At 37.1% G+C, this 27734-nt stretch overlaps 1 protein-coding gene across 2 annotated transcripts in view; it reads right to left on the bottom strand.

Moving 5' to 3' along the window:
* Nucleotides 1–27734, bottom strand: part of LOC144443856 (thrombospondin type-1 domain-containing protein 4-like) — a 91818-nt gene that overhangs the window by 64019 nt on the left and 65 nt on the right. The window contains exons 1-2 of one of the 2 annotated variants that reach the window (XM_078133428.1): nucleotides 27497–27734; nucleotides 24893–24968 (exon numbers count right to left, since the gene is read on the bottom strand). The exon at nucleotides 27497–27734 is cut by the window's right edge and continues 65 nt beyond it. In XM_078133428.1, the coding sequence (XP_077989554.1) occupies nucleotides 24893–24968; nucleotides 27497–27537 (117 nt within the window). In that variant the 5' untranslated portion in view covers nucleotides 27538–27734. Of the gene's footprint in view, nucleotides 1–24892; nucleotides 24969–25132; nucleotides 25486–27496 lie in introns of those variants that run through there. The other variant, XM_078133429.1, reaches the window with a different exon arrangement.

Genomic DNA, 27734 nt, shown 5'->3' on the forward strand with positions numbered 1-27734 from the left:
AATCGGGTATTAAACCATGTTTGGCTCATCTTCATACACTCCGATCGAGTGTACCGTTTTGTATAAACTGACTTTATCCTCAGTGTCCGTCAACCCCATATTGAATATGTTATGAGATCTAAAGTTCACCAGTTGTGCCCTCCATGCCGATCAATACCGTCAGCAAACACTTAATTACCGAAAAGGTTACGGGAAATATTTATTTTATTCCGGGTGAAATCGTGTCGATGATATACAATGTTATCAACAACAAGAAACACTCCTGTGTCGTGCATTCAAACAGTTGTCACGTTGCGTTTATTTCGGCAATCGGAAAGTGAAAGTCATGTCATTGTTTTTCCAAATGAAACACACTTACATAAACTTCATTTGCCTTGAAAGAGCAAATACAACAGTGATTTAAAGCCTTTCAGGCCAATGTTCAGAAGTCGTTTTATATGCTTGTTCTAATCCCTGTTGTATGTTCGAAACGTAATAAACTTACTTGCCACGCATCATATAGCAATTACATGGCTTACAAGCTTTTTTGCCATTAAATGAAAGCATGTCATTTATATTAAGTCCTTTCATTGTACTTCGACATGCAGCAATATTCGTTGGAAAGAAAGAAAGAAAGAAAGAAAGAAATTAACACACAAAAGAGGTTTCCATCCATGAACATCCACATTTGCGTCCAGCTTCTCATTACGTAACACATGCATGAACTGTTATCGTCCATTTTGACTTCCATAATCAGGATAATTGGTGCCTACACGTACTTTAGTCATTCATGTCTCTAATTGTAGCATGACTTCAAACTCTTCCGGTGCTCGATCTATTTCGAACGTTAACCATATAAGGATTATTCTGTCAATTTCGAACCATATAAGGATTGCTCGATCTATTTCGAACCATATAAGGATTGTTCGATCTATTTCGAACCATATACGGATTGTTCGATCTATTTCGAACCATATAAGGATTGTTCAGGCAAGAACGTATTCGATTTCAGATCAATCTACCTTAGATATAGTGAGTGGGCTGAGATCAGATGAAGTGAGACATGTCCAACTAGTTTCCTTAGAGTGACGAAGATTTCAATGTGTGTTATCTTAAATTTCATAACCCGGGATGTACAATTATATCTGTAGATATAGCATGGGTTGTTGAGGAGGAGGAGGTGCACCCTCAGTTGCTTTCGTTTATAACTACAGTAGTCACAATTAAGAAATACACATACATGTACATGAACTACATATTATACAATCCATCAACATCGTCGCAAACCACAGCCTGTTTTACGGCAATGTTCTTAACGAGTAGTAGTAGAAATAATAACTCTGGCTTGTGAGAATATCCATCAATCAAACATCAACATCGACGTGGCTACGCAATGTTTCTGTTATAACACTCCCCCCCCCCCCCCATATAGGGACGATTTCCTGTACTTTGGTAGCATAGAAACACAATGGAAACATTGATGTTGACATTTGATTTGAAAGATGTTGTGTGAGGTATTGTTCATGATTGTATGTTTGTGAGTGTTGGTATATATGTCTTACATTTGCTTGTTTGTCGTGCACAAAACAACAAATTAAGCCTTGGTCCCCTGTGGATATGATTAGTGGCGTACAATGTTGATTTTAATATGATGACCTTACAAAACGTCATCGCATACCATAATATAGCAGCAATGTTTGGTGTATGTCTTCAAGTTTCTCAGGGAACCCGATTTTTCTTACATATTCCACTACATAAACAGTCCGAAGACGGCGAAACAAACGTCACCATATCTTCTCTTCCTATTTGGTTGGTATCCATAGTAACAAATGATAAACATCAAAGATCTAAATCACTCCCATTTTTAATCCTAAGTGTACGGATATTATGTAATGTTCAAGTTTTCTTTGAAATTTGGCATCGTAGATTTGTTTACATATAGCACAATCTCAACGATCCACCTTCCAGGCCGTTCAGTGCCCCGAGATAATCCAGTTTGTGCAACGTCACGGATCAATATATGACGCAATTCATTGTGACTTGTGAATTGAAGACGACCGCTAAATCCATGTGTAATATAGCACACAACACGCGAACAAACCTGTTACACCATCTTCGCCTCGAGTGTTTATCCGACTTTTGTCATATTTGTTGTTTTAGCGATATATGGTCAAACTTAACAGTTTCAACAGTTTCAATAAGCCTCGAGATTGATGTTTGCCTCCAGGTGTAAGCTGAAGACAATAGCGGTCGTGGAATTAGCTCCCCCTACTGCTCATGCCAGTGATGAGTTACAGCTTTACCTATTCACTGGGATGACACAAAACTTCTAATGAAATGGGATATTTGTTAATTGGTTTCTAAAACTTCTTCGCATGTTGCCCTTTGCGACCATACACATATAAACACTAGTGATCACGTGTTAATACAAACACTGCTGGTGTCGAATTCATAGCACTGTGATCGCCAGGGTGATCGCAGTAGAAATTGATTATCGTCATTCCATTGACTGTTATGACAGCTGAAATGAAGCGAAAAGATAAGGAAAGACGAAAGGGCAGGGCTTCAAATGACCTATGTCTTGTTAAAAAAAGTGACACCGAGAAAAACTCAAAATATTGATACATGTAAGTTGATGAGTGAATACTAACATATAGTAACGCTAGATACCGAGAATCTCTCTGCGAATCTGCGAATTTGATTTGCGTTGTCGTAGGGTTGAGATGCAGGCGATAAAAAATAGTTCGTTGTTGTATTAATTGTAATACCATACCATACCATACCATACCACACCACACCACACCATACCATACTATACCATACCATACCATGTATAGTAAGAGTGTCAATATTACACTTTTCGCGTTCGGCATTTGGTTCCAATTAATACAGTTCCATCTTTAACTTTGATATTCAACTTTCGATCGGTGTACAGATTCAAGCATTCTTGTTTTGAATGATATGCAAAATTTTCGAGACTGCTTTACTATAGAGGTCGTGTCAATCATTTTATTACGTAACTCCTGTAAATACCCATGATGGACAAGGAGAATACGCTAAAACAAATATTATGTCCGCCAACTGTTCCTGTTATTCAAACGGCGTATTACTGTATATGAACTCGACAATGGGCTTTGTCATTCTTGGAGAATGTGGAAATGGATGGGCATGGGTGAACAATCATTTACTCCTCAAAAAAACCCAGAAAGCTAGGGTCAAAGTTGAATAGGGAAGGTGACGGTGCGGTGAGGAAAAAACGTTTCTAAATGTCAGGGAAACAACCAAAGATGATTTCAGCTTGGAGATCAGTAAAAAAAATTACAATGCTTTACATTTCAGACAATTTTATTGTACACTGGGCAAAAAAGTTGATCTACTGAGCGTATATGTGTGCCGACGCACTCGTAGATTTAACATGTACAGAGATGTACTTGAATATACACAAACGCAGATCACATGTGTGCAGTAAATCTACGTAGCGTATATTACCATAGACGGAACATCCCAGTACGCTTAGTGTACGTTGTCGGTATATTAACGCCGACAGGAAGTGTGTCAGTGCGTATACTATCGCCGATAGAACGTAGATCTTCGTCAGACTAACGTACACGGAGTATACGTAGTACGTATATCCAGCATTGTACCCCCACGTTATAGGCCTGCTAACGTTCAAGATTTGCATAAAAGGTCAACTCCAAAGGTCAGTGTTGTGGTCAAAGGTCACAAGAATTCGAGCACGGCCGATCCCAGCACGGCACGCCCACGGGGTACCGGCCCTAGCTATAGGGTAGCTTTCTAGGGATACAGGTTGCGCCTGGTTATTGGCTTATAAACCTACTTATTCAATAAAGATCTTTCTGTATTTTGCTGGTAACATCACCATCTTTTCATCGTATTCACTTCTAATCTTCAAATTAACTGTAATTATGATTCTTTCAGTTCTCCATTACTTTATGATGGTGGATACTGGCAAATGCACATAAACATGTATTTTGTATTCTAATACTTTGACAAAACAGATAAACCTTTGCTAGCAAGAAGGAAAAGCTAACAACAACAACAACAACAACAACAACAAACAAATAAATAAACAACAACAATGTAACATTTAAGTTTTACAAATATGGGAAGAGGAAATTTAATTAACACTGCAAACACTTCTAAAATAACAAACAGGAAACTTTATTCATAAAAGAAAGTTGAACAGTAAATTTGACATTTCTTTTACAGGAGTAACATCATATTCCATATATCACGTACTGGTACTATGTTTTTACACTTTTTATGTTCTTTAAATGAACCAAGATGGATTCAATGTGTCTTTGACCCACTAAATTCCATAGAAGAATAACCCAAACTGTACAAGTAATGTCAGTAGATAGAAATTGTTCTTTCCAACATATAGGTGGTACAGTGTGTAGATAGCTGAGGACACACTGTTGACAAATATCACTGTACAAAATACAATTACATTTTACATGTAAACACTCCAGACTATAATTATGTAGATAAAAATGGGAATCTACACAACTGGTATAATGGGGCAACATGCACACAAAAGCCAAATTGTTTACAATAACTAATATTTCAGGAAAGTTTTAGGAAAGTAAAAAAAAAATCATGTAAAATATCATTTTTGTATCGATTTGATATTGTTATATGTATGTAAATGTACACCAGATCTACTTTGTTAGCAGTATGTACATTGTAACTGAGGACCTGTTTTTGACAAAACATATTACTCACTAAAAACTGATCAGGCTGCAGTGCAGAGATGATTTAGCTAGTTAACTATGCATACAGACTTGATAACAGAGATTCCCTCTTTACTTACATTTCTTAGTAATCAAATAAATATACCATGCTATTTTGTATCAACTAAACTATTTCATGATTCTCTCCAACATTAAATTGGTATATTCTGTTGTTGACAAAAAATATACAACTATATATTACCATGACAGCATCCTAGACAAAGCAACATTGACACAACTAAATACATTTTCTATAGCATGTGGTAAAGTAAAGATACCACAAACCTGCAATCATGATAGTCCCTAGAATGTACACCTGAAGATCATAAAAGTCTGCAAAAATAATACTGGACAGTCAGATATACGTTTCTATTATGTAATAATAATGTCAAATGATAAATTATGTCCAGGTATCAAAATAATCTCTATGTATTACATGTATATATAAAATATTCAAACCAAATCTGTGTACACAAGCAAATACAGTTGGTGAAATATGGAGAATGAGGGTTGGCAACAGCCTATTGGTTGTCAAATTGATAGCAACCAAACATTCATGTCATACACTTCTTTCCAATGTAATGTTGCATTAGTAAGAGTCTGTAACTGTAAAATCCATTGTTGACTTACAGTAAAAGTTACTTTACAATTACAACATTGACAGAGTTGGTTACATGTGCACAAAGAGACATGGTAACACACAGTATTCTGAATAGCCGACAACTCTCTCTGATTTGTATGCTCAGACATTATCTTTACATTTCAGGATAAACTCACACATGTACAGAGTTTGTAGAAACATTAAACTAGAACTATTAGAGATGTTTTAATGTATGTCTGTTTTCAGTGGTACAGAAATCAGTGATGTTAGGTGGAAGAAGAAAGCACTTTCGTGAATTGAATGCCCTTCAGAATATTTACAAAGAAAATATGGGGAAAAGTTAAGGATATTGATATTTCTGAATGGGTAGAAAGAAACTTGCATGTTAAATCTCTTTACACAGTTCGACTACCCATGTTGGTGATTTATTGACATTGAAAAGTATGTTATTTACGGCCAATGTAAAATTTAGCTGTTAGACCTTTTTTCTGTAATGTTTCTTTTCATTTGTAAACACCCTTGTGCTATAAATTGTGCAATTACTATTGTAATGCTGTGTAACAGAGACTGGCATTTCCAGGGTTAGGTAGATTTGTACCAAATATTAGTTAAGAGCCTGATTGATATAGTAATGGGTACAAAATACAAATTGCGAGAAAATTCTACATAGTACCACATGCATAGTTGCAGATAAAATCTACATAACTACAAACACTGAAGTCTTGTGTGCCAAGTGTCCATTGTGTATTCAATATGGCAACAAGTTTGAGTCATACTCGCCAAGGTAAGAATGTTGATTTTTGAATCCCAAAATCAAAAATACATATTCATGTAGTGAGGGTTCTGGGAAGAATGAGTTAACAGATGAACATGGACAATTTCATTGATCAATTCCACAACATCCTTGTACATGGTACTCTCTAGAATTTCTTCGCAACTTGTATTTTAGTACCCATTACATCTTAATGTCTTTCACATCATATCTTATCTGTGTACCAATACTAATAGTTGCTACATACACACTCTACTTCTGTAGAGTTTAGTAGAGTTCTTTGAGAAGGTAGATGTGGCAATTTCTTGTTGGTTCATATCATTTGGTTATACTGATGAGAGCAACCAACTCTTTCTCATTTTCTGGTGTTCAGTGCTATTTGCCATCAGTAATCCTCAACATGCTGTTCTCTAAACCTTGGTGCTCATTTAAAACAAGCCCTGTTATTCATTGCTCCTGTCCTTGTCACAAATCTGGTCATCTACAAATACCATTTCTAGTCAAAAACCTCATTCTTCTTCCCAGACTTCTCATCCCAGATGCTTGCTCAGCACTGACTGAAAAATAAAAAAGAATAACATTGTCAGTAATAATCAAAGTACACATTAGTTAGTGTATACTATAGTAACTTTGCTTAGTAACATTTATAAAGTTCTGCAAAGTATCCATTGTAGAATACTTTAAGTTTATCAACCTGGCTCTTTACTTTTAGATTCTTTAAATTACCCCATGCAATCTGAGCTTACAATGTACTTTATTTAGCACTGTAACTCACTTGTCAAACACTGAATGGTAAGGTACATTGTATATCATATGATATGTTAGGTTTTTCACAATAACGTGATCCTGAATCGGAGTGGAGATCTCTTGATTAGTTGCATCAAGACAATTTTATCATCAAATGTAAACATCAATATTGAGTCAGATGATTACAACATACATTTTGTATGTCTCCGTGACTGGTTCTGCAGTGTTCAAAATATTAGCTAAAACTTTCAAAATGTAACCATTACTGTCCGCAATGTTTCTTTGATATTACTGGCACTGGTAAATAATGTTATTTTTCAATATTTTTCTTCATTCAGTTGGAAAGTACTTGTAAACTCTGGGTTGTCACTACCTGTCACTCGGCTGAAAAATACTCGGCTAGTAACTCGTAGTGACAATGACACCTTTGGTTACTCCTATTTTCCTTGGATGAATGAAGAATAATGTAGGTGTAACATCTAATTGTACATGTTACGTATCCCCAAAACAGTAAAAATCTATTTACACCAAGTCTTCATAGCACACACAGTCCCCTCCCCCTTGTGAAATGACTTTGGATGGAGACATGGTTTAACCCTCTTCCTGCCAAGCCTCTCCATCCGTTAAGTGGTTACAAATGTAAGTCAAGGAAATAGTTGATTGGGAAACTGCCAGCGTTAGGCTTTTTCCCCACGTTAATGTCACTCTGGCAGGGTCACCCACTCAACACGAGAAAAATAGTCACTTGTGGGAGGGAAAATCCTCTGGGGAAGGGGGAATATTTTCATGTATCAAAGATATTCCTCGCCTTGACTGTTTATTGCTGCCAGTAATTTTGACTAACTTGTCTCCTCCATATCTTTGTCAGTCAGGGATCAACTCACGGCAGTCAGTGGCTGTCGGGCCTGACCGCCACCCACAATTGCCGACCTTGAATCGGAGGTTGTCGACTGTACAGTAACTACTTGACATGCATTTTTCTCTCTCCCCTTGTGTTGATGCATCATTGTCACCTAAGTTTTCTGCCCACATGAGCCTACTGACTTAAAAGACAATGAAGTATAAAAATGTTTTTGAGAAAAGAACAATGTATACCACAATTCATTACAATAATAACAAAAACTTGACTATTTACAAAGACGAAGTGTGAACTGACCACAGCTGACACTATACATTGCATATCTGCATCAGTGTTCTCCCCAGAGGGTTTTCACGTATCAGCCCAATATCCTTTAATTTACGCCGATACATGATCAGTTGTCCCGATACGCTATCGGATTGCTTAGGGTACGGTAAATTGCACGTTGACACTGCACTGTTCATCTGTCACTCTGTCAGCTGATGCCTTTGTTGTTTTCAATGTATACTCGCAACGTTTGTATTGATCCTTCACACATAAGCGACAAGTAAAACTAAAGAGTTTCTAATCAGTTCAAAGGACTATTCAAGCCTCTACCACTACCAGACTGATTTCATTGCAGTTTGCCGTCAGTATTGTTTTCGATGGGAATAACCTGCGCAAAACCGCTAATGGAAGTGTGATTCACACTGTGGTACAGGCTTTCGGTAAATCAAAGGCAAAACCAGCCTATTCATAACATCGGTTCGGCAGTAGAAACATGTCGGGACTGACAGATTTTCTATAAAACCAAAAAATCAAACGATGTCATGCCATTTTGCTATGATTTTTACGTTATGGTATAAAACTTCGACAAACACATGAAATCAGCATTCAGTGTCTCGTTCTATGACTAACACCAAGTGTGTCTCAACCCAAGAGCGATTTGCGATGTATCTTTCGATAAAGTGGCGATGTTTTCTCCAATTATCAGTTTCATATAGTTCAGTTTTACTCTATAAACACTTTCAGTTTGTAGTTTGACATTGTAGACTGATACATCATATGACTACGATGAAAGTATGGATTTTCCAATAATGTGGCCATGACGTTACAAACTATCGCGAGTTTTTGAAGTCCTCAATAGGGAAGTATATAGTAAGTCTCGTGTATCACTAAATTTCGGACTAACACGATGTCTGGTAGCTGAAAAATGATATAAAATAAGATCAGGCTGCTGATGTACAGGTTCGTTTGGGCCCACACGAGTGGAAAATCGCTCTCGTGGATTTTAATTTGCACGAGCGGTAGGCATGCCCTGCATATTGTATGCCTATTGAAAAGAATAGTGACGGCAAAATTCAATTAAATCAGTCTGGTAGTGGTAGAGGGTTGAATAGTCATTTGAACAAATTAGAAACTCTTTAGTTTTACTTGCTGTTTATGTTTGAAGGATCAATACAAATGTTGCAAATATACATTGAAAACAACAAAGGCGTCAGCTGACAGAGTGACAGATGGACGTCAACCAATCTGATTAAAATACGATGTAGATGTCAGCTAATCGTTCATTGTTATTTTACCTTCGTTATTTTGCCTGGATTGACCTTCGCAGTACCAGTGTTGCAGCCAGCCTTTTGAAAGAGTGGGACATAGTGTCCCGAGACTTTCATTTTTCTGGGTCATCATAAATTTTTTGGGGACATAAAAAAAGTGCCAATTGTGTTGTAGCACAACTGTGCAGTTTTTAAAAATATTTACCCACATGCTGATCCATGCTAGATATTTGCTGAATGATTATGCAGATGTCTATCCAACCCTATACGCGATCATTTGGCTGTTCCTATAGTATAGGCATGGCCATGTTGCTAAACATATTTGCATACAATTTTAGTGTGGGTCATCTATGACCCATCACTTCCAAAATTGTGGGTCAGGTCCAAAAAATGTGTGTCAAATGACCCAAAAACTCCCTCTGGCTGCAACACTGCAGTACATGTTTACATTTTTATTCTGATCGCCTCCTCTACACCTGAACTGGCGCCCATACCCACGCCGTTCTGCTAAGTGAGCCACACAGCCAATCAGGTTGCATCTTACTGAAGTACTATGGACATTGTCACGGGCACATGAATTGAATATCAAAAAACAACATGGCATTACTTGTGCACATGGGCAACTGACAACGTTTAGATGCATTTCGTCTTATCTACATGTACATGTTAGTTACATTCGAACACGTTTCCCGGGTAGTGTTCATGTTCATCTCAGCGAACGTGTACGCATTCTCTGTAGTACTCTTCTCCTTGAACGTAAAGTAGTCATGAAATACGATTCATAGAAATATTTGCCACAGTTGTGCTATATGAACTCAGAAATGGGGAAATCTAAGAAATAATTTATAAAAAACGTCCTTATCGTGAAAATTTTGGTTGCTTTGTATGTGTACACTATAAACTGTCTGTGTGTCCCCAGACGTTCTGTCTCACAAGCTTCTATAACAATTACAGAGTATGTGTTCATCCTAGTAACATGTATGTACGCTTTTACATGATAAAGCTATGTTCGAATGTATTCAGACGATATGTATAGAGGTACATGTACCATCAAATTACATTTAAATATACTAATACAATCACTGAATTTGTTTACAGTTGAAACATTTAGAACGTTGTCAGCTGCCTGTGCTTGTGCACACGGAGAAAGTCATTTTGTAGTGACCGTGTCCGTTTGTAGTTTCATTCGATCCTAATGTAAGGTCACTTTTGATTGGCTACCAGCACGGGCTAGCTAGAGTGTGGGCATGGGTGCCAGTTCAGATGTATATGTATGTAGAGGAGGCGATCAGGATAAACACGTAAACATGTACCACGAAGGACAATCCAGGCAAAATAACGAAGAAATAGCAATGAATGATTAGCCAACATCTACATCAGATTTTAATCAGTTTGATTGTCAACATGCAATTTACCGAACTCTAAACAATTGAATCTGATTGCGTATTGGGACAACTGATCACGTATTGACGAAAATTAAAGGATATCGGGCCCAATACATGTACACGAAAACCCTCTGGGGAGAACACTGGATCAGATCTGGTGCTGACAATCAGCTGTTCCCCTAACAGATTTGGATGTATATTCAAAAATTGAAATGAGCATTTCAATACGTATTTGTATATCTCTCTACATGTACTTGAAAGTGTTGAATTTCAAGTAAGTTTTGTGAGTCCATAGATTTATTTTGTGTTGTTTCCAAAACAACTCTTCTTTTGAATGTTCAGTTTTAGTGTTGTTGCAAAATTCTTTTAATGTTTTGCCTATATCAAAGATTTTGTATCAAAAGGTTTTTGTGTGATAAAAATGTGTACTTTATCTTGTCTGCATACCATTCACCAGGTTACACCCCCATTGAAAATGGTCTGCTCCAAGCCTAACTTAAAACATAATTTGCATAAAATACAAGTACTTACTTCAAAAATCGCCGACAATCCAAAGAGGTAACTCTTGCATTCCAAATCCCAACAGTCCTCATTCCCTTATAGTTTATGCATGTTATGTGGTCAGACAAGCATTGATACAACCATTATGCACGGTCCATATTCACTGCATGTAGAACCTCACGATGGTCGATGGCTCGGTCAAGAGTCAGATCTGACCAGCCACACACAGCGATCATGGCAGGTCGATCGCGGGTCGATATTCTGTCCCATGAGGTGTGAGTGAGGCCCAAATAGTATCCAGTTATGGTTCATAATCGTGGTCATAGAAGTGGCTGGTTGTTTCTCCGTGAAATCTGCTCAAACTTGAGGTAAAACAGGCTCGGCACAACTTGGAAAATGCACCAGTATTTGAAATGACGCGGTACGATACGAATTGCATTATGGGGACTATACCATTATGTGAAGGGGGTGAATATAATGAAAAGTGACTATGAAGCTTAATACGTGACTCTGTTATTATACTAAGTCTGCACTTGACCATAACATCTTTAATTGTTCACCTTGTCATGTTTCTGTTTAGGATTTATACATTCTTTTTTTGCATGTTGTTCTAAAAATAACCATATGGCCAAGTAACCCCCTGGCCAAGGAGTGATGTACGAAAACAACCACATGAATGCTAAGAAAACATGATTTTATTATTTACCAACACCTAAACAGAAGTTCCTGAAATAAAGATATCTTTTTTTCCATTTGTTAGGTCCTTACGACTGTGTACTTGACAAACGCACACGTCAACCAATTTCTTACGACTTGGATGATAAGCACACAGCTCAATTTAAGCGTTTACACTTATTATAGCTTAGACAGACATTACTTCATTTACTTGTGCCTGCAACTCTCGGTTTTAAAACATCCGACATAGCTTTGAAGCAAATTCTAGGCTTTTTGAAATGAGTAAAAGTTATTTCAATAACTGCTAAAACAAACTATCTATTTCTGATCTCTTTTGCACACACACACACACACACACAAGTCCGCAACCTTAGCGAAGTAAACGTGTTTGGAAACAAAATATCCGACATATCCACCGAGATATACGGCAACCGATGCCTTGTTTCGCTGAATCTATCCAACAAAAAGTTAGTCAGATTACCGACATCACTATGTTAGATCTAGGTAAGCTTGGTGATCTGAATTTAAGAGGGAACAACCTGCGAGAGTCACCTAGGATAGGGAAGTTTGCGAGAAGGGTATCCAAGTAGTCCGTGGATTCCAGACGAAGCAGCGACGACATACATCGCCGAAAAAATTTCCCGCCTCCACACGACCCCTTACCACGACAGGTAACAAATTATCCACTTAGACGGGATTTGTTTGTTACTGTGTGTAATGATAACTTCACATCAAGGGAACCTAGACCTGGTTTTATAAGAGACAGAGGTATACATTTCTACTCATTTAAAAAATAAATAAATAAATACATTTTCATAGAAAATCAAAACCTTTCAGCGAAAGTTCTGAGAATTGAAAACTCGCTCAAAATGTTTCATTACATGACGTTACATTTGGTAACAGATGTATTTACTGTCACGTGAGTTTTTTCTGGATACACAAGCACAAAGTCAGATACACACACATACATACATACATACATACATACATACATACATACATACATACATACATACATACATACACACATACACCCACAGTTATACAGTCCGAATAAAAAATTACAATCCGACGTTTCGAATCAAAATTCTTTATCAATGATATCAAGGCACGATATACAGCAGGTAACAACCCGACTATACATGGAAAAGAACGACACCACGCGAGTATTTATCAACGTCTGAAGGATACATATCGAACATTGTAAAATGAAACGAAAACGATGTTTGGTGTGGGATATAAAAACCATTTTTGCACATCACAGAACACTAAAATATCAAATGCAAACGGATGTTTTGAGTAAGTTTTGTCATAAGTTGGACGCGATCACATGTACAGTATTTACATTTTGATCACAGACTATCTGTGATTTGTCAAGTCGTCCACAACATTGCCGAGTAGTGCCGATTGGTACGCTTCCACGGCCGTATAACACCAAGAAACAGTTTCTTATAATTGTCTGTGATAATACATAGTCTAGCTGCGAGACATTCGGGCATTCCTCTTACTTCCGATACGACAAGCGTCTCGTATCGGAAGAAAGCCCGAGGGCCTAGCAGCAATAGACTAACGGTGAAAAGAGAACAACTCCACACTCAGAGACATTCGACAATGGTGGCACGTACGTATACGTAACGAATACGTAAAATATACAGTGTGCAAAACAAGTCTGGAAGCTGGAACAAAAGACTTAAGTGTACGCTTAGTCTACGGAACTGTAGATTTCGGCAGACTTAATGTCTAGTATACTGTTCGTATACTTCAGTACACGAAGCGCATACGTGAGATCTGCAGATACAGTAAATTTACGTAGATTCATGTCTATTCAACTTTTTGCCCAGTGGTAGCACATATCCCCTAGGTTGCATTGGCTGCTCTTGTGTCGTAAAAGGGACAGTAGTTTACAACATTACCCAGGATTCACTCTTCTTACTTTTACGTCTCCAGAACACCGTCCTATAATTTACGTAATTCTTTCCATCTCTTTGTTGTCTTTAATAACACAAATACATATATCTTTGTAATCAACTAAAACAGTATTATCCAAAAACATAGAAAAGTGACAATATATTTTTTTTTCTTGCTGTGAACTTTTTATGGATGTCTATCACAAAGCGAATCCACAACGTGATTCTATGCTATATTGAGTATATCTTTATATTGTATCCCCATATATAAAGTTCATGGACGCTTTGTAGTCAACAAGCACCATAGGGAGTATTTTTTTGCGTCTTTGGATGGCAAGGAATTCAAGGATTTTTATTTTCAAAAGTTGATGTGCAGTCAACCAAGATCAATTAAGTGTAAGTTTACTTCTTTATATCTTGATATTGTGCGAAAATTCACCACGCATCGTTTATTTATACCACTGTGAAATTCAAAGTTCAAGCTGGGGTCGTGAATGATGACCAGTTGGCGAATATCTACAGCTGGTGTTCATTTCACTGTTGTATTTACTGTGTTGTCAATTGCGTGAACTCTGGGTGTTTCTTATTGCGTTCTCTGGCGATGTATGTTTACAGTGTGTGAATGTAAACGGTGACCGGTTAAATTGGATATGTTTATCCACGAATTTAATTAAAACCGTTGCTGATGTCATGGTAGCATTCTTCCAGCCATAACAACTCAACAAATGTTTTCTGGACATTCCCCAGTGTGTTTACAGTAATTTTAGTGTAAGAGTTAACGTACAAATTAGCTTTGAAATTAAAACATATGTCTTGTTAATAATGAGTGAATCTGATCCACTGTTGCAATGTGCGATATGAGTTAATGAAACAATATAACATACAGATCGTGTATCCATCTACCCAGGGTACACCGACCCCCTAGGTTAAAGCTACGTGAATGGTAAATATACACCAAGTGGCTTGCAGTATACGTTGATTTGAAAGTTGTACTGATGGCTGTACCACACAAGTCAAGTACAACCATGGAGATGACAGATTGACTTCATGTACATAAATTATCCTGTAAAATTAACCCTTTTAAGTTATGTTATGGTTGAGAATACATGACTTTCAAAGCTGACAACGTCGTAAAAACTACCGGCCTCTTTACGGCACCGTCTAACACTTATTTCGTTGCTTCAGCAGAAATATATGTGCTCTGGCTTGCGAGAATGAAAGCTGGGGTCAGCAGAGGAAAGCTAGGTAGAGTATCATGAGAGTATGGTAATCAGAACTTCTGCGCCGATTTTATTGTGTCTTTGCTCCATGCTTGGTCACCGAAATATCGCCTCGTCGCCTATCAATTTGCAATTCATACAAATAAGAGAATCGCGACGACTTGTCATTAAGTGAAAAATACCTAAAATTAACACAAATATGCCTAGAAAGCATGATCAAGTCCATAGGAATATAAAAACGACACTGTCTTCTTAAATTGAAAGCTAATGGTAAGAGGTTGTCAAAGGAATGAACAAACTTCATATTTACAGTCATTATGCACAATTCTCTGATGTGATATTTCATTTTTCATAGAAAGAAGGTCGTCTTATTGGTTTTTTTTCTTGGAATGTTCTCTGTAGATGGACGGGGAATGACTTCGTGAGATTTATGCAACAAGGGCAAATAATGGCCTCTATTGTACAAACTTAATCACCCTTATGCTTTCTTTCTCTTTCGATCCCGTTTGAAATGGTAACATGTACGGGATCACGATCTTTGTGGTAACTGGCAACGTGTCAACTTGGAAGTAGTTACTTTAATGACTTTTGTTATATCTTATCTCGAGTAGCTCTGTACAAAATAGTTTAAATACATGGTAGCAGCAAATCGGTTGATTTAAATAACATGTTACCAGATATTTCGTCTGTCAATATCTGGCGTGACCTAAAGTGGAGACGAAAATCCGAAACAAATTAAAGGTCTGGTATGTATGTATGTATGTATGTATGTATGTATGTATGTATGTATGTATGTATGTATGTATGTATGTACCACGAAATATCACACGAATTTAACTTAAATGAAATGCCTATCATGCGCAGTTTAAAGATCAATGTATGAGTGACGACACTATTAGTTCTTAATTATCACCAGTGATCAGATGATATCTAATGTCATACGTCTAATGGATCTAATATAGTTAAGTACGTTACTGTAATCAGAGCTGTCAGCTTTACAGAATGGCCTCAGTAATCATATTTATTGAACTAAAGGAGGAGAGGACAAGCTATAAGAGACAAGAGTTATGTTAGTTGACAAATTTGTAAAAAGAATTATAACGCAAACAGCTGTAACAATCTGCGTGAGAACATTTCAGTGATGTCACTATCGATGGACCACCCCAGATGAGTATACTCCAAAGACTTTCTACGAATGTAGATGAACACACATCACTAACAATGTCGAATTCTGTATAAGTTGTTTTCAACACTGACTTATCTATGATGTATACCTGTGTACACGATTTTCAGCCGAAAAAAAGATATAGTTATCATACAGTAAGAATGTTGCCACATTAAAGGATATAAAGTTAACGCATTTTCAACGTAATTTGACGATTGAAAGCTCACATATGAGCTTTATAACGGCATAGTTTCAAGTTTACTTCTCTGTCTACGCGAGTGTATATCTTCACTACATGCCATGCTGTTGACTCAAAATCGCGAATGCTCAAGAAACCAGAAGAGGAATTTCACATTATCACTTCCTTTACTTTTAATAAGTTACTTCTGAACACCTTCACGTCACGCGTACAATTATGTATACGTTAAAATGTATGGCCTCCCAAGTTGTATTATCGACTAATTAAACCGTAAGCCTCAGATTGTTTGTCGCACTCCAAATTATAACAGGCAGACGACCTAAACTATTAACCCTCGCTTTCAGTTTTAACGTCATTTCCGTTTTCATTGCAATTTATGCACATCAAACTTCTGAATCATTTTTAATTGTGGAAAACAAGTTTTCAATGTGACGAGTGAAGAACTCGCAACATTTTTGGTTAGATTTCAAGGGAAGGGGCAAACAAATTGTTGAGAAAATTTTAATATAAGTGTTCCAGTTCGACCTTGAATTTGAAATATTTTGATAATGTGTAGTATTGCTTGTATTCTTCAATGAAATAACAGGTGTGGTATAAAACGCACGGTTTGCTTCAAAAAAAGGTCATTGACCCGCACAAAGTCACGGTCACGTTTTGAGCTGAAGGTTAAGCTTACGCTAATCGTTTTCTGTGTTATTTCAACAAACCTTATATTAATAACAACACAAACATTTTAACGCCTAATTACTAAAGAGTATATCATTTAGTTGGAAACGATAATGTTCATGGCCGGATCAGTCAAACATAAAAAAATGTACCAGTTTTATGTAAATTGATTATCTCTTTGATTTAACGAGACACACAAATTAAAAAACTTGTGTCTTATTAATTTACATATTATATTAATATGATTTTATGAAAGTCGATGTTACTGACATGGTAGACTTGTTCCTTATACAGTACTCGTTACGATTTATACCTTCACTCACAAACCACAGTCTGGTCATCCAGACTACTGAAATGGTGGATGGGAGTCGGATTAATATACGGCTGTCTGTACACGGTCGATTATTGCTCTCAGCGTGTGAAGTTTTGTGAATTACGTTGAATCTTTTTGTCCATACAAATATATGCAAACACGGGGTGTGACAGTTCCAGAAGTGAAGTTTATGTACAAGCAACAGTTTTACAGATATTTATTTTCTTTCCAGCTTTCTTTGCTTTTCATGTTTAAAGTATTTAGTCCCGTTTGTCTTACACCCCGCTGTATATTATGAATTTTCTGCGAACTCTCACAGTCGCTGGTATAATTATCGGTGTTTGTACAACTGTTGTCTATAACTTGAATACACTATACGAAACCCAATACAGTAATTTTTCTATGTTTGTGCAAAAACATTTGACACAGTACTTGTCTAAAAATATACCAAGAAATCTACAACTGCACAATGTTATGTTTGCTGTGTCAAAATATTTCCTGTGGACATGTGGATGTCTGGTAAAACAGTTGTAGTTCTAATATTTGCGGAGCTGCTAGCCACGTATACATCTAAAAGCGAATAGGACATCTGCAGTGATGCTATCGTGAACAAGAAACTTCCTTCGTTGTCGTGGATTAAAAATGAGTGGGGGGGGGGGGGCACATTTCCCTGAAAATTAAAGTTCTACAATTCCCTCCAACATTGCCATATGAAAGCTTACTCCTGGTCAATTGAAATTTGGGGGTTCATTGTCTTGTTTTCAATTCGATTTTTTTTCCCCCATAGAGTTAACACGTAATTCGGCGGCCATATTGAATTCTAAAATGACTAAATTTTGACACAATTTTGACCGCTATTCCAAATATTTGTACGGTGACCCCTGACTTTTTCTCTCGTGTTTTTGAGAATAGTTGGAACTTTCTTGAACAAAGTAACAGCAAAAAGTTTATTTCCGAGGCTTACTTCACACCAAGATCAATATCAAACAACCATGTAAAGTCAAACCTAGTACACGAGTGATATACCATTATGATTTACGGTATTGTTTAGATCATTTAATCTTGCATTCAGATAATATCAGAATCTGTCATGTTTAGTTGCATAACTCCATATTGTATACATGTATGTAGATCAGTGGTGATTCCCGCCCTTAATTAGGCAATGCATGTCAATATGCAAATCATTTGGGTTTAATACATGTAGAATAAAATGCAAGACGATTACATACAACTTGAAATTTAAACTCAAAAAGTGATATTGTACATGGCTTCAGATTGGGACAGAATCAGACCAAGGAATAGGACGGTTGGTATTTAATTTGATATTTTCATCGGCCACAGGCATTTTCCCTGACATATAAGGATACACACTTCGATAGAAGTTGCGAGTAATCATTGATACCCAGCATCATCTCTAGATGTACTTGTCGCATATATTAACATAAGTGTATCAGAGACGAAGAAGTTACAGGCTGGGGTAAACTGCCAACATGGCGGCGATAGCAACTGTCTCAACCCCGACGGAGTATCGGAATGCTAATTGCTCCGGGTTGCGAAAATTTTAACCCAGAGACTTGTCGTGGACTCAAGCTATCCAAACATTTAGGTACCAATTTAAACTAAGTCTCTGGCCTACAAGAATAATGGCTGATTGAATTACTACAGCGTATCTCATGACAACGGTAGTGGTTGTAAAGTACTTATAAGCTACCTATATATAATACAGGTATACATAATCTTGAGGTGAATCGTGTTAGGCCTCAGATGTAGTGCGGTATTTCAAAGGAAACCACAATCTTTATGATTTTTTCTTGGTCGAGATAACTGATGAAGGTATCTATCAAATGAGCGTTCAAATGTGATCTACAGTTTGATTAGCTGATAACGCTCTGTATTTGTTTGAGTTTTCGCTTTCCTATATCTCTACATTTTGTAAACAGTTAGAATCCAAATCACGTTTTTTTTGGCGGTATTTTGCCGTAGCATAGATTGCAACATGTAGGAAGCAATGTCCTTGTGAAATCAAATATGCAAATGTGCCAAATAAGGGTCAAATATACAAATTTATGTAAAGGAGCCTTCAGTAATTATAAGTGGGTGCGGGGGAAATCAGGCTCGGGTTATTATTGCATAGAGTGTGACCCTCCCCCGATCCCGTTGTGCTAAAACGCAACCCTCCCTTAACTTCCCCTAAATATGACCCTCCCCCTGTTAAATTAGATTAAAATATGGGTTAAAATATTGTCAGAAAAGTCAAACAACGCAAATCCCAGAATCATTGGTAAGGATTTAATCCCACCGCTGCCACCAATGTTGAAAGGCATTGTTTATTTCCCATAACTACCGCCATGTGGATGCATGTGAAGGTACTTCATTAATAAATACCTGTGTTTGGATCTCAATCCTAACCCTAACCCTAACCTGAATTGCAGCGATGTGATTTGGAACTGGTGGCAGCGATGGGATGACAAAAAACAAAATAATACAATGTTAGGCAATGCAATGAGTCAAAATAAAATATGACCCTCCCATAATCCCGTTTTCTAAAACATGGCCCTCCCCGAGCGCTGATTTGTAAAAACTTTGCGGCGACCCCCTCCCCTAATTGCCCCAACCATTTCCCCTTGTAAATACTGAAGGCTCCCCTAAATAAGGGTCTTATTTGCCATGTGTATTTAATCAAAGGTGAGCTTGGCATGTTTGGTATTGCTGGCATGATACACATCCAAGACTGTGTCATAACACGCTTACAGTTCTACTGTGTCCACATTTTTTTCTTCTAATATCGTTCTTTGTATTTGTTAGGTGTCATTATAAACACACTTTGGTGTGACAGTGTCTTTGTGTCGCATATCTGTTTGCAAACACGTTATTCACGTTAATCTTTAGTATCTGAAACATATGATAGTATTTGTACTTTTAATTTGAAAGAACATTGTCCAGCGACGTGGTTATAAAAATAGTCGGTGCATTCCAAAAAAAATAATATAATGAAAGTGCGTGTTTTGTTTTGTTGCGTCACTTTGGAATGTTTTCTTTTTTTTAGTTCGTTTCTTTTTGTAGTTTGGCATCGGTGAGAAGGAGTTTTTATAAGTGGATTTCGTAGTTACCTTACGCTTCTTAATTATTAATCTGTCCTCAACCTTTCATATTGACGGCAAGTTCGCCATGTCTGTCATATAGCGTAGCGTAGTATTTCAGAAACATAAATGTAAAACAACTCTCAAGGGAATTTGAATTCATACACAACTGTACAATGCTCCCAGGGAACGGATTTCACAGGAAATCAAGTTCTTAGATTTTTCTCTAAACTTTGCCAGATTATGATCCTTTTGAAATGATAAAACAAATTTAGAGGTTCATTAGTTGTATTCTTTTCAAGGAAATCGCCAATCTAGTGTAATTGTATTTCTCCATTGAGTAAACAAAATATTTGGCGGCCATATTGAATTCTGTAATGACTTAATTTAATAATAACATTTTGACCGCTTTCAAAAAAGTGTAATATAACCCCTAATTTTTTTCTTGATTTGAACTGAGAATACATTTAGTAAATTTCCAAGGCGCATTCACCTTATACGAACACAGTTTGAGTATCATACTGATTTCAGCGAGAAAATCTTTTATAAAATGAAGGCCCTTGACACCGATTACCTTTACAAGATTTGGCGGGAAGTTAAACGATGATCACAGATTGTCTTTCTTATAAAACACGTTGGTATACATATATGACGGACAAGAGTTTGAATTCGATTGGATAAATCTAAATAAAAAGATAGCTTTTGTAATCCAATTGTTATACAATTAGATTAGTTAATATTTGGCAAAACTGATGTGCTATCTTTGCTTATTTATTTACATATTTTCTTCCAAGGGAATTTAGATCTGCATGATCTGACGTCTTTCCAGTGATTAGAGACACTTGAAAAGATTCTATATACACCTGCATGAGTTTTTAAGCGTATATTTTATCATGTGTGTAGTCGAAACAAACACAAAACCGTGACTGGGGGCATAATCCCGATAGACAAGCGGAAACGATATATTTTCTCCTAATCTGCTCTTTGACGTTAGGAGTTTGGTAAAATACATATACAACCAATAACACTGAAGTAAAGCACTTTCTGTATGTGCTAAACTGGTTTATAGCATCCGTATCCAGTGTAAAAGTATACTGTTTCAATTGGTTTATTTACAAGCCTAGCATGTGGCCTTTCTAATGTGGTCAATTAGCAAATTAAACAATATACTTTGACACTTGATATGGATGCTATAAACGACTGTGATAATACAGAAAACACTTTATTTTGGTGTTATGGGTTGTACCGTCGTTTTGCGCCTTATCTACAAATTCCGTCTGTATAAACTCACAACAGAAAGATGTCTGGTCTATTAACCCACTTCCAGTGCAGCTACGTATACTGCGTTGTGGCAGCTAGAGATATTTGGAATAGCAACCCCCGTTTTACACAGGACAGAATGAAAATCAATGCGAGACGTTATAATCCGATATGGTAGAGCACCGTGCATTCTTGAGATCACAATATATTGGCTGCTAAGTATCATAATTGAGTCGGCCACTTTGAGTTCCTTACACAGGACAAAATTGACCACGCAACCAAACTTATCTTGAAATCAAATACGTAGTCACGGATCTAATTTAATTAAGACAACAACGACGTGGTTACAATTGTTAGCTTTCAAATAATTGTGACTGATAAAGAAGATTAATGAGATGTATTTATATATACTGTTCAATTCTCCAGTACACTTACTCTTGAAAGGCGAAGGAAGGAGGGTGGGAGGGAAGGAAATGAAAGGAAAGGGGAGAGATTGAATATATATATATATAAGGCGATATCGTGTCATGTCTCTGTTCCGTCTCTGTCTGTCTGTCTGTCTGTCTGTCTGTCTGTCTGTCTGTCTGTCTGTGTATGTATGTATGTATGTATGTATGTATGTATGTATGTATGTATGTATGTATGTATGTATGTATGTATGTATGTATGTATGTATGTATGTATGTATGTATGTATGTATGTATGTATGTATGTATGTATGTATGTATGTCTACCTTGTTGTATTTTTATGGATTGGTAGATGTAAGTGTGGGTGTATCAATAAACTCGGTAATACATGTAACCATGATGTATGGGAGGGGGCTGGTTGGTAGTTTGTATATGTAATAATATTCTCGCAAGCCAGAGTACACATTTCTGCTGGGCTGGGTGCGTCTTGGACGGTGCCGTAAAAGAGGCTGTGGTTTACGATGATGATGTAATACATAACTTGATACACAATAGCTGAGATGAAATGCTTCCTAGGTAGACGGACATCTGTCATTGCTAGTAACTGCCAATTTGAAACCAATCTGGATGTCTCATTTACCACTAACCGTTTTTCCAAGCCGATTTGAAATTACACACTAACATGTAAATTAGCACTTTACTGCCACTTGTGGAAATCTCTTGTAAGTGTACATAGTTGTGTTAATATTGTTTGCAGTATTTCTTACAGATGGGTAGCGTTCACAGAGTTTGACGTTTGGTTTGCTGTAGGCTATCAACGACACAAAATAAGCTTTGGAGAAATGTCTCTCTAAATATGAAAAATACGCAAACCTTCTAATCGAAACACATAATTCGTGTGTCACGTGTATCCCATCGTCGCAAACCACGGCCTGTTTTACGGCAACATTCTTAACAAGCCTCCCACAGGCTATTTATTTCGAAATGTAGTGGTAGAAATAATAACTCTGGTTTGCGAGAATGGTGTATCCCTGAGTCCTATCAACCAGACAATGAAAATTGACCTTTAACCCCCCTCAATACTGCACCCATATATAATTTTAGCAATTAACTGAGAGCTCGTTCTCGAGTTCCTACGATTGTAATGCCAAGTGGGATATTATGCTAGAGGTGGGTTGCAGGAAGTATCAATCAAACCATCAATCAAAAGAATTTGTATAGCACACCTTCGTTCTCTTGTTGGAACTGGTGGCAACGATGGGATGGCCAAAAAGCCAAAATAATACTATGTTAGGCAATAGAATGAGTCAAAGTAAAAGCTAACCACATGCAACATAATCATATCGTTGAATCTACCCCTCTGTTCGAAAGTATTTAGATTCAAAAATCAAATGTTGCACAACCGTCCACATAGGATCTCGAAAGTGAGTTGAGAGGACAAGCGAAATTTAAAAAAATAAAATGTCAGTTAGGAGAGCGGAATAGTAGGAACATTAGTCCTTCACGTTTACAGGTAGGCTAGTTGTAACTGCGTCTTTTGGGTCCGTGAAATGTGCAAGGCTAGCATCAAAGCTATTGAAATACCACAGTCCTATCTATGGTTTTGTTGAATTTCCTCACAAAGGTATTCTTCTCCCGAAGCAATGATTACACCACAATATTCATGCTAAACGCAACAATGTAATCAAGAAGACAAATAAATTACCATTTGGTATACAGCTTGGACCAGAATAGAAACAATAGCCAATTAAAAGAACAATAGCTTAAACCATGCTTTCATTTAAAAAGCACTTACAAATGAAACCGATTGTACGCTTTACTGCTAAATGATAATCACTCGACGCTAGCTCACAGCCATCTGCATGACCATAGTTAAATAAACATTTGGAAACAAAACTTTGTAAGGTTTGTAAATACCTAAGAAATGTAGGGAGTTGTCAACGCTGGGTTCGGTGTAATATATTAATGAAACGCTGGAGCTACTAGTGGCAAAATATTCGGCGGGGATGGGGCGGGGATAGTATACCTGTAAGGTAGCATAACACTAAGGAAACAATGATACTCTTGCGTTTGTCGATAAACATTCAGTGCAAATATACACACATTGATACTTGCAAATAAATGGAAGTGCTTCCAAATTGATAATGGTATCACGAGTTTCAGTTGGTCCATGGAAGAATAACCGACGGACCTTTGCTGGCACTTTGGAACGCACTATTGTCGTATATTTCTTGTACAAAATATAAACTCCAGAGGTTAAGTAGTAGTGTATGTGATGGAATGCTCTAACCTTGCCAAAGGTAGTGTAATGCATAACATTTCAAATCCAATTCACGTGATTCATGTATTGTTATTGTCATTCTAAAACACTGTTCAGTATTTTCAGAAAGGACTTATAGAAGAATCATGTACGGCCTAGAGATCAATGAAAGACTACAGAGAAGTTAAATCTCTGTGTTGCACGTACTACATCGTTAACACTATCAAAGTATATTTGCTTAGTTTTTATCGGGGAAATCCGCCTAACCCAAGGTGTAATGCCATTGCTACGCTCGTTCTTGTGTTTTCTTGTTTTGTTTGCCCGTCTCACTAGTAAAGGGCTCGGCCTCTGCGATATCATTTCGAATGACAGTGAACTCTCTAGAACGTGCCAAGTCACCCTATAGCCGAGCCCTAAACATTAGAACTGCATACGGTTGAGTAGAATTGCTACGTCATTAACTGTATTAAACTGATTGGATCAATGAATTGACAAGTAAACGATTTCAGTTGCAGTGCAGTGACCCGAATCAACTACACACATATTGAGTGTAAACTTGTGACTTTTGACAAATATATAAAATGAAAAGTGACCCAAGTTACTTACCTTTGAACTTTCACTGCTTGTCCCATAAACGGGCAGCAAACAAACCAGGAAGAGACACGTCCGAAGACCCGTCCACCTGTGAAAGAAAGGCGAGTATCAAACAGTTTACCAAGAAAAACGTGTTAAGCCAATTATTTAGAACACATTTGTACTGCAAACTAAACATATCCAGAAATTTGAACATGGTGAGAACACAGGCAAGACCGCATGTAACAGTAAGGAAGTATGTGGGAAACTTACCGAAGAACAGGTTTGGTCATTTTAACTGTTCCGGTAGAATGAAACCTCGGAGAGACAATACGCACAGAATAACTACATCGTTCCCATGTCCTCGACCAGGCTTATTGTACAAAGGTTTTAAACCGAAATGTTAACAATTCAAAAGAATAAATCCAACCACTGTAATAGGGGTCGTGTTGTTCGAACCGTTCACCTCAGATCAGAGGACTTCCTTAAAGGGGTCGAGGGTGACTATTAATCAACAACAACACCAATAATATTTTAGTTCCAACCAAAACTAGTTCACAGGAGAGCTCTTTAAGACCCACACGATCTGGAACGGCGATACAATCCTGTGCACCTCACGGTTGAATAGTTAACTCCAGTTGCCTCCGGGCAAGTAGGCGTATTCCAGAACTTACCATTTACAAATAAGGGGTGGGCGGATTATAATACTGCCACTGTGCGTCACTCGGTCATGTGGGTACGTGTATTTTTAATAGTAATCAAAACAATGTACTATTGCATCCGTGGTTATTATTCATAATTGATATAACAACATTTATCAGTCGTTATTATTGATATATTTCAACGTCGGACACAGAAGACAGCTGATATATCATCTAGAATATTTCCTGGCCATCTGTTTCCAATAACGTTTATTAAAAAGTTTTTTTTTTCCGACGCCAATGTAATAACTGCTTTATAAATCAACCAGACTACACCCAAGAAGCGCAACATAATATATACGCAATTAAAAGTATATTTTCCAAAGAACGTAATAGTTTTCATGAGAATATATTATAAGACCACCACTCGTTACAATTTGAAGGTAACTTTTTACGACCCTGTTGTGACCTTTGACCCCCGACTCAGTACTTGTACATCTGTCCACACAATACGTGAAATGGATGACCATAAATAATATGCTATGCAATCGACATGTGATAGACACATATCCTTAGAGGCTATTTTCAGTTTCAATGATAACACTGTTTCCTTGTCATGGTTATATATTATGCAAGTGACTAAGTATTCTATTTCCTTCCCATGAAGACCAGAATATGAGTTTTCCTTTATAAGGCTATTTTTGTATGGTCCAACCCTTTAATATATGTTTTTCCCTGTTCTCACATTCTTAAACTGTACAAAAACTTCTCAGGAATAAAATTTCAAATTTAACATCAGTATCTTGACTAAAACATAAAAAAAAGCCAGCTGATTGTTGGAGCAAATTCGACGTGTGTGGATGTACTTAGCTAAACGGAGCAGAACCGGCTTAACTGGGGTTGCAACGGTCACAGATCGTTAAAAAACACAACGCTGTCACACCGTCTGTGAGAGCAAAATCAACGAACAATAAAGCCTGGCCATTTGTCTCCGTAAAACTCTGAGACATGCATTATTTCGCGAGTGTTGATAACAAGTGAGCAACCACCAATAAACGTCGACATTTGAATACTTGTAGAAACAAAGTGACATAGGTTCCATTCATCATGGATTGAGGAATGACTAACAGTACACTGAATGCTCGATGAATGAGCGAGCTGGAGTCGAAAACGTTCAATGTGCTTGTACATGTACCGTACGTTATCGGGCTATCAATGTACATGTATACGTGCGTATTCTTGGATTCAAGTACTTTGCAAGGTTCGGAAAAGATTTATTAATTTTTCTATTTACTGTCGTTCAACGATTAATAAACCATAACTCATACTTGTAACTAGAATAAAGTGATACTGATGACCGGACGTAAAATGCAAAGTATGTAGATCAAATTTTGCATTTGACGCATGTCTACGTATTACGATCATCAATTTGTCATCTGTTTCTTAATGAGTGCATCAATGGCCGGTGTATTATTGTTGCATTTCACTTCATCGATTTTGAATATTTTTGTAAAATTTCAAAGGAAGGGGTTTTATATTGAATGTTTATCATGTAATGATAATTAACAGTTAAAGAGACTGGTTTGCAATCTAAACAAACCACAGACTTGGTGCAAGCTCTGGTTTGCTACGTCACTGTAAGTATACACCAGTCTACAATATACAATATCGCGTGGTATCAACATATACATGATATTAAAAATCATTGAACCTGAGATATGTATGTTGAAAATGTTAACGGGGTGTACTACGCGTGTCACATGACAGAAATAGTACTGGAGAAACTTAATGCGAAGTTTATTAACTTCACATGCCACAAGCCAAGTTCATGGACAGATATGTATCACACATGATAATTTAGATGTAACGCTACCCCAATGTGTACATTAAATCTCAACAAGGTATTGACAAAGAGAACAGTTAAATCGAGGTCTTTCTCATTACTACTGTAAATTCTCAAAAAGTGACCAAACACTGTCAAGAGAAAAACACTCACCTAAATCGTACTACCGGCCCTTTTCCACTGATAGTATCCATGGTCCTTGAGAAACTTGTATCACAATAACTCCGTCTCTAATAGTCCGTTTACAGGTAATTAATCTTACTGGGGTTACTGAACTGAAAATCCTCTGTCGATTCCTTGGAACAATAAAATCCGTATTGATATATGTACCAGTTAAATAACAATAGTTCCTGTCTGTATTATTCACCTCCTAAGTTCCGCCGATCACCGA

Source organism: Glandiceps talaboti, chromosome 12, assembly GCF_964340395.1.
Source record: "Glandiceps talaboti chromosome 12, keGlaTala1.1, whole genome shotgun sequence".
Taxonomy (NCBI): Eukaryota; Metazoa; Hemichordata; class Enteropneusta; family Spengelidae; genus Glandiceps; species Glandiceps talaboti.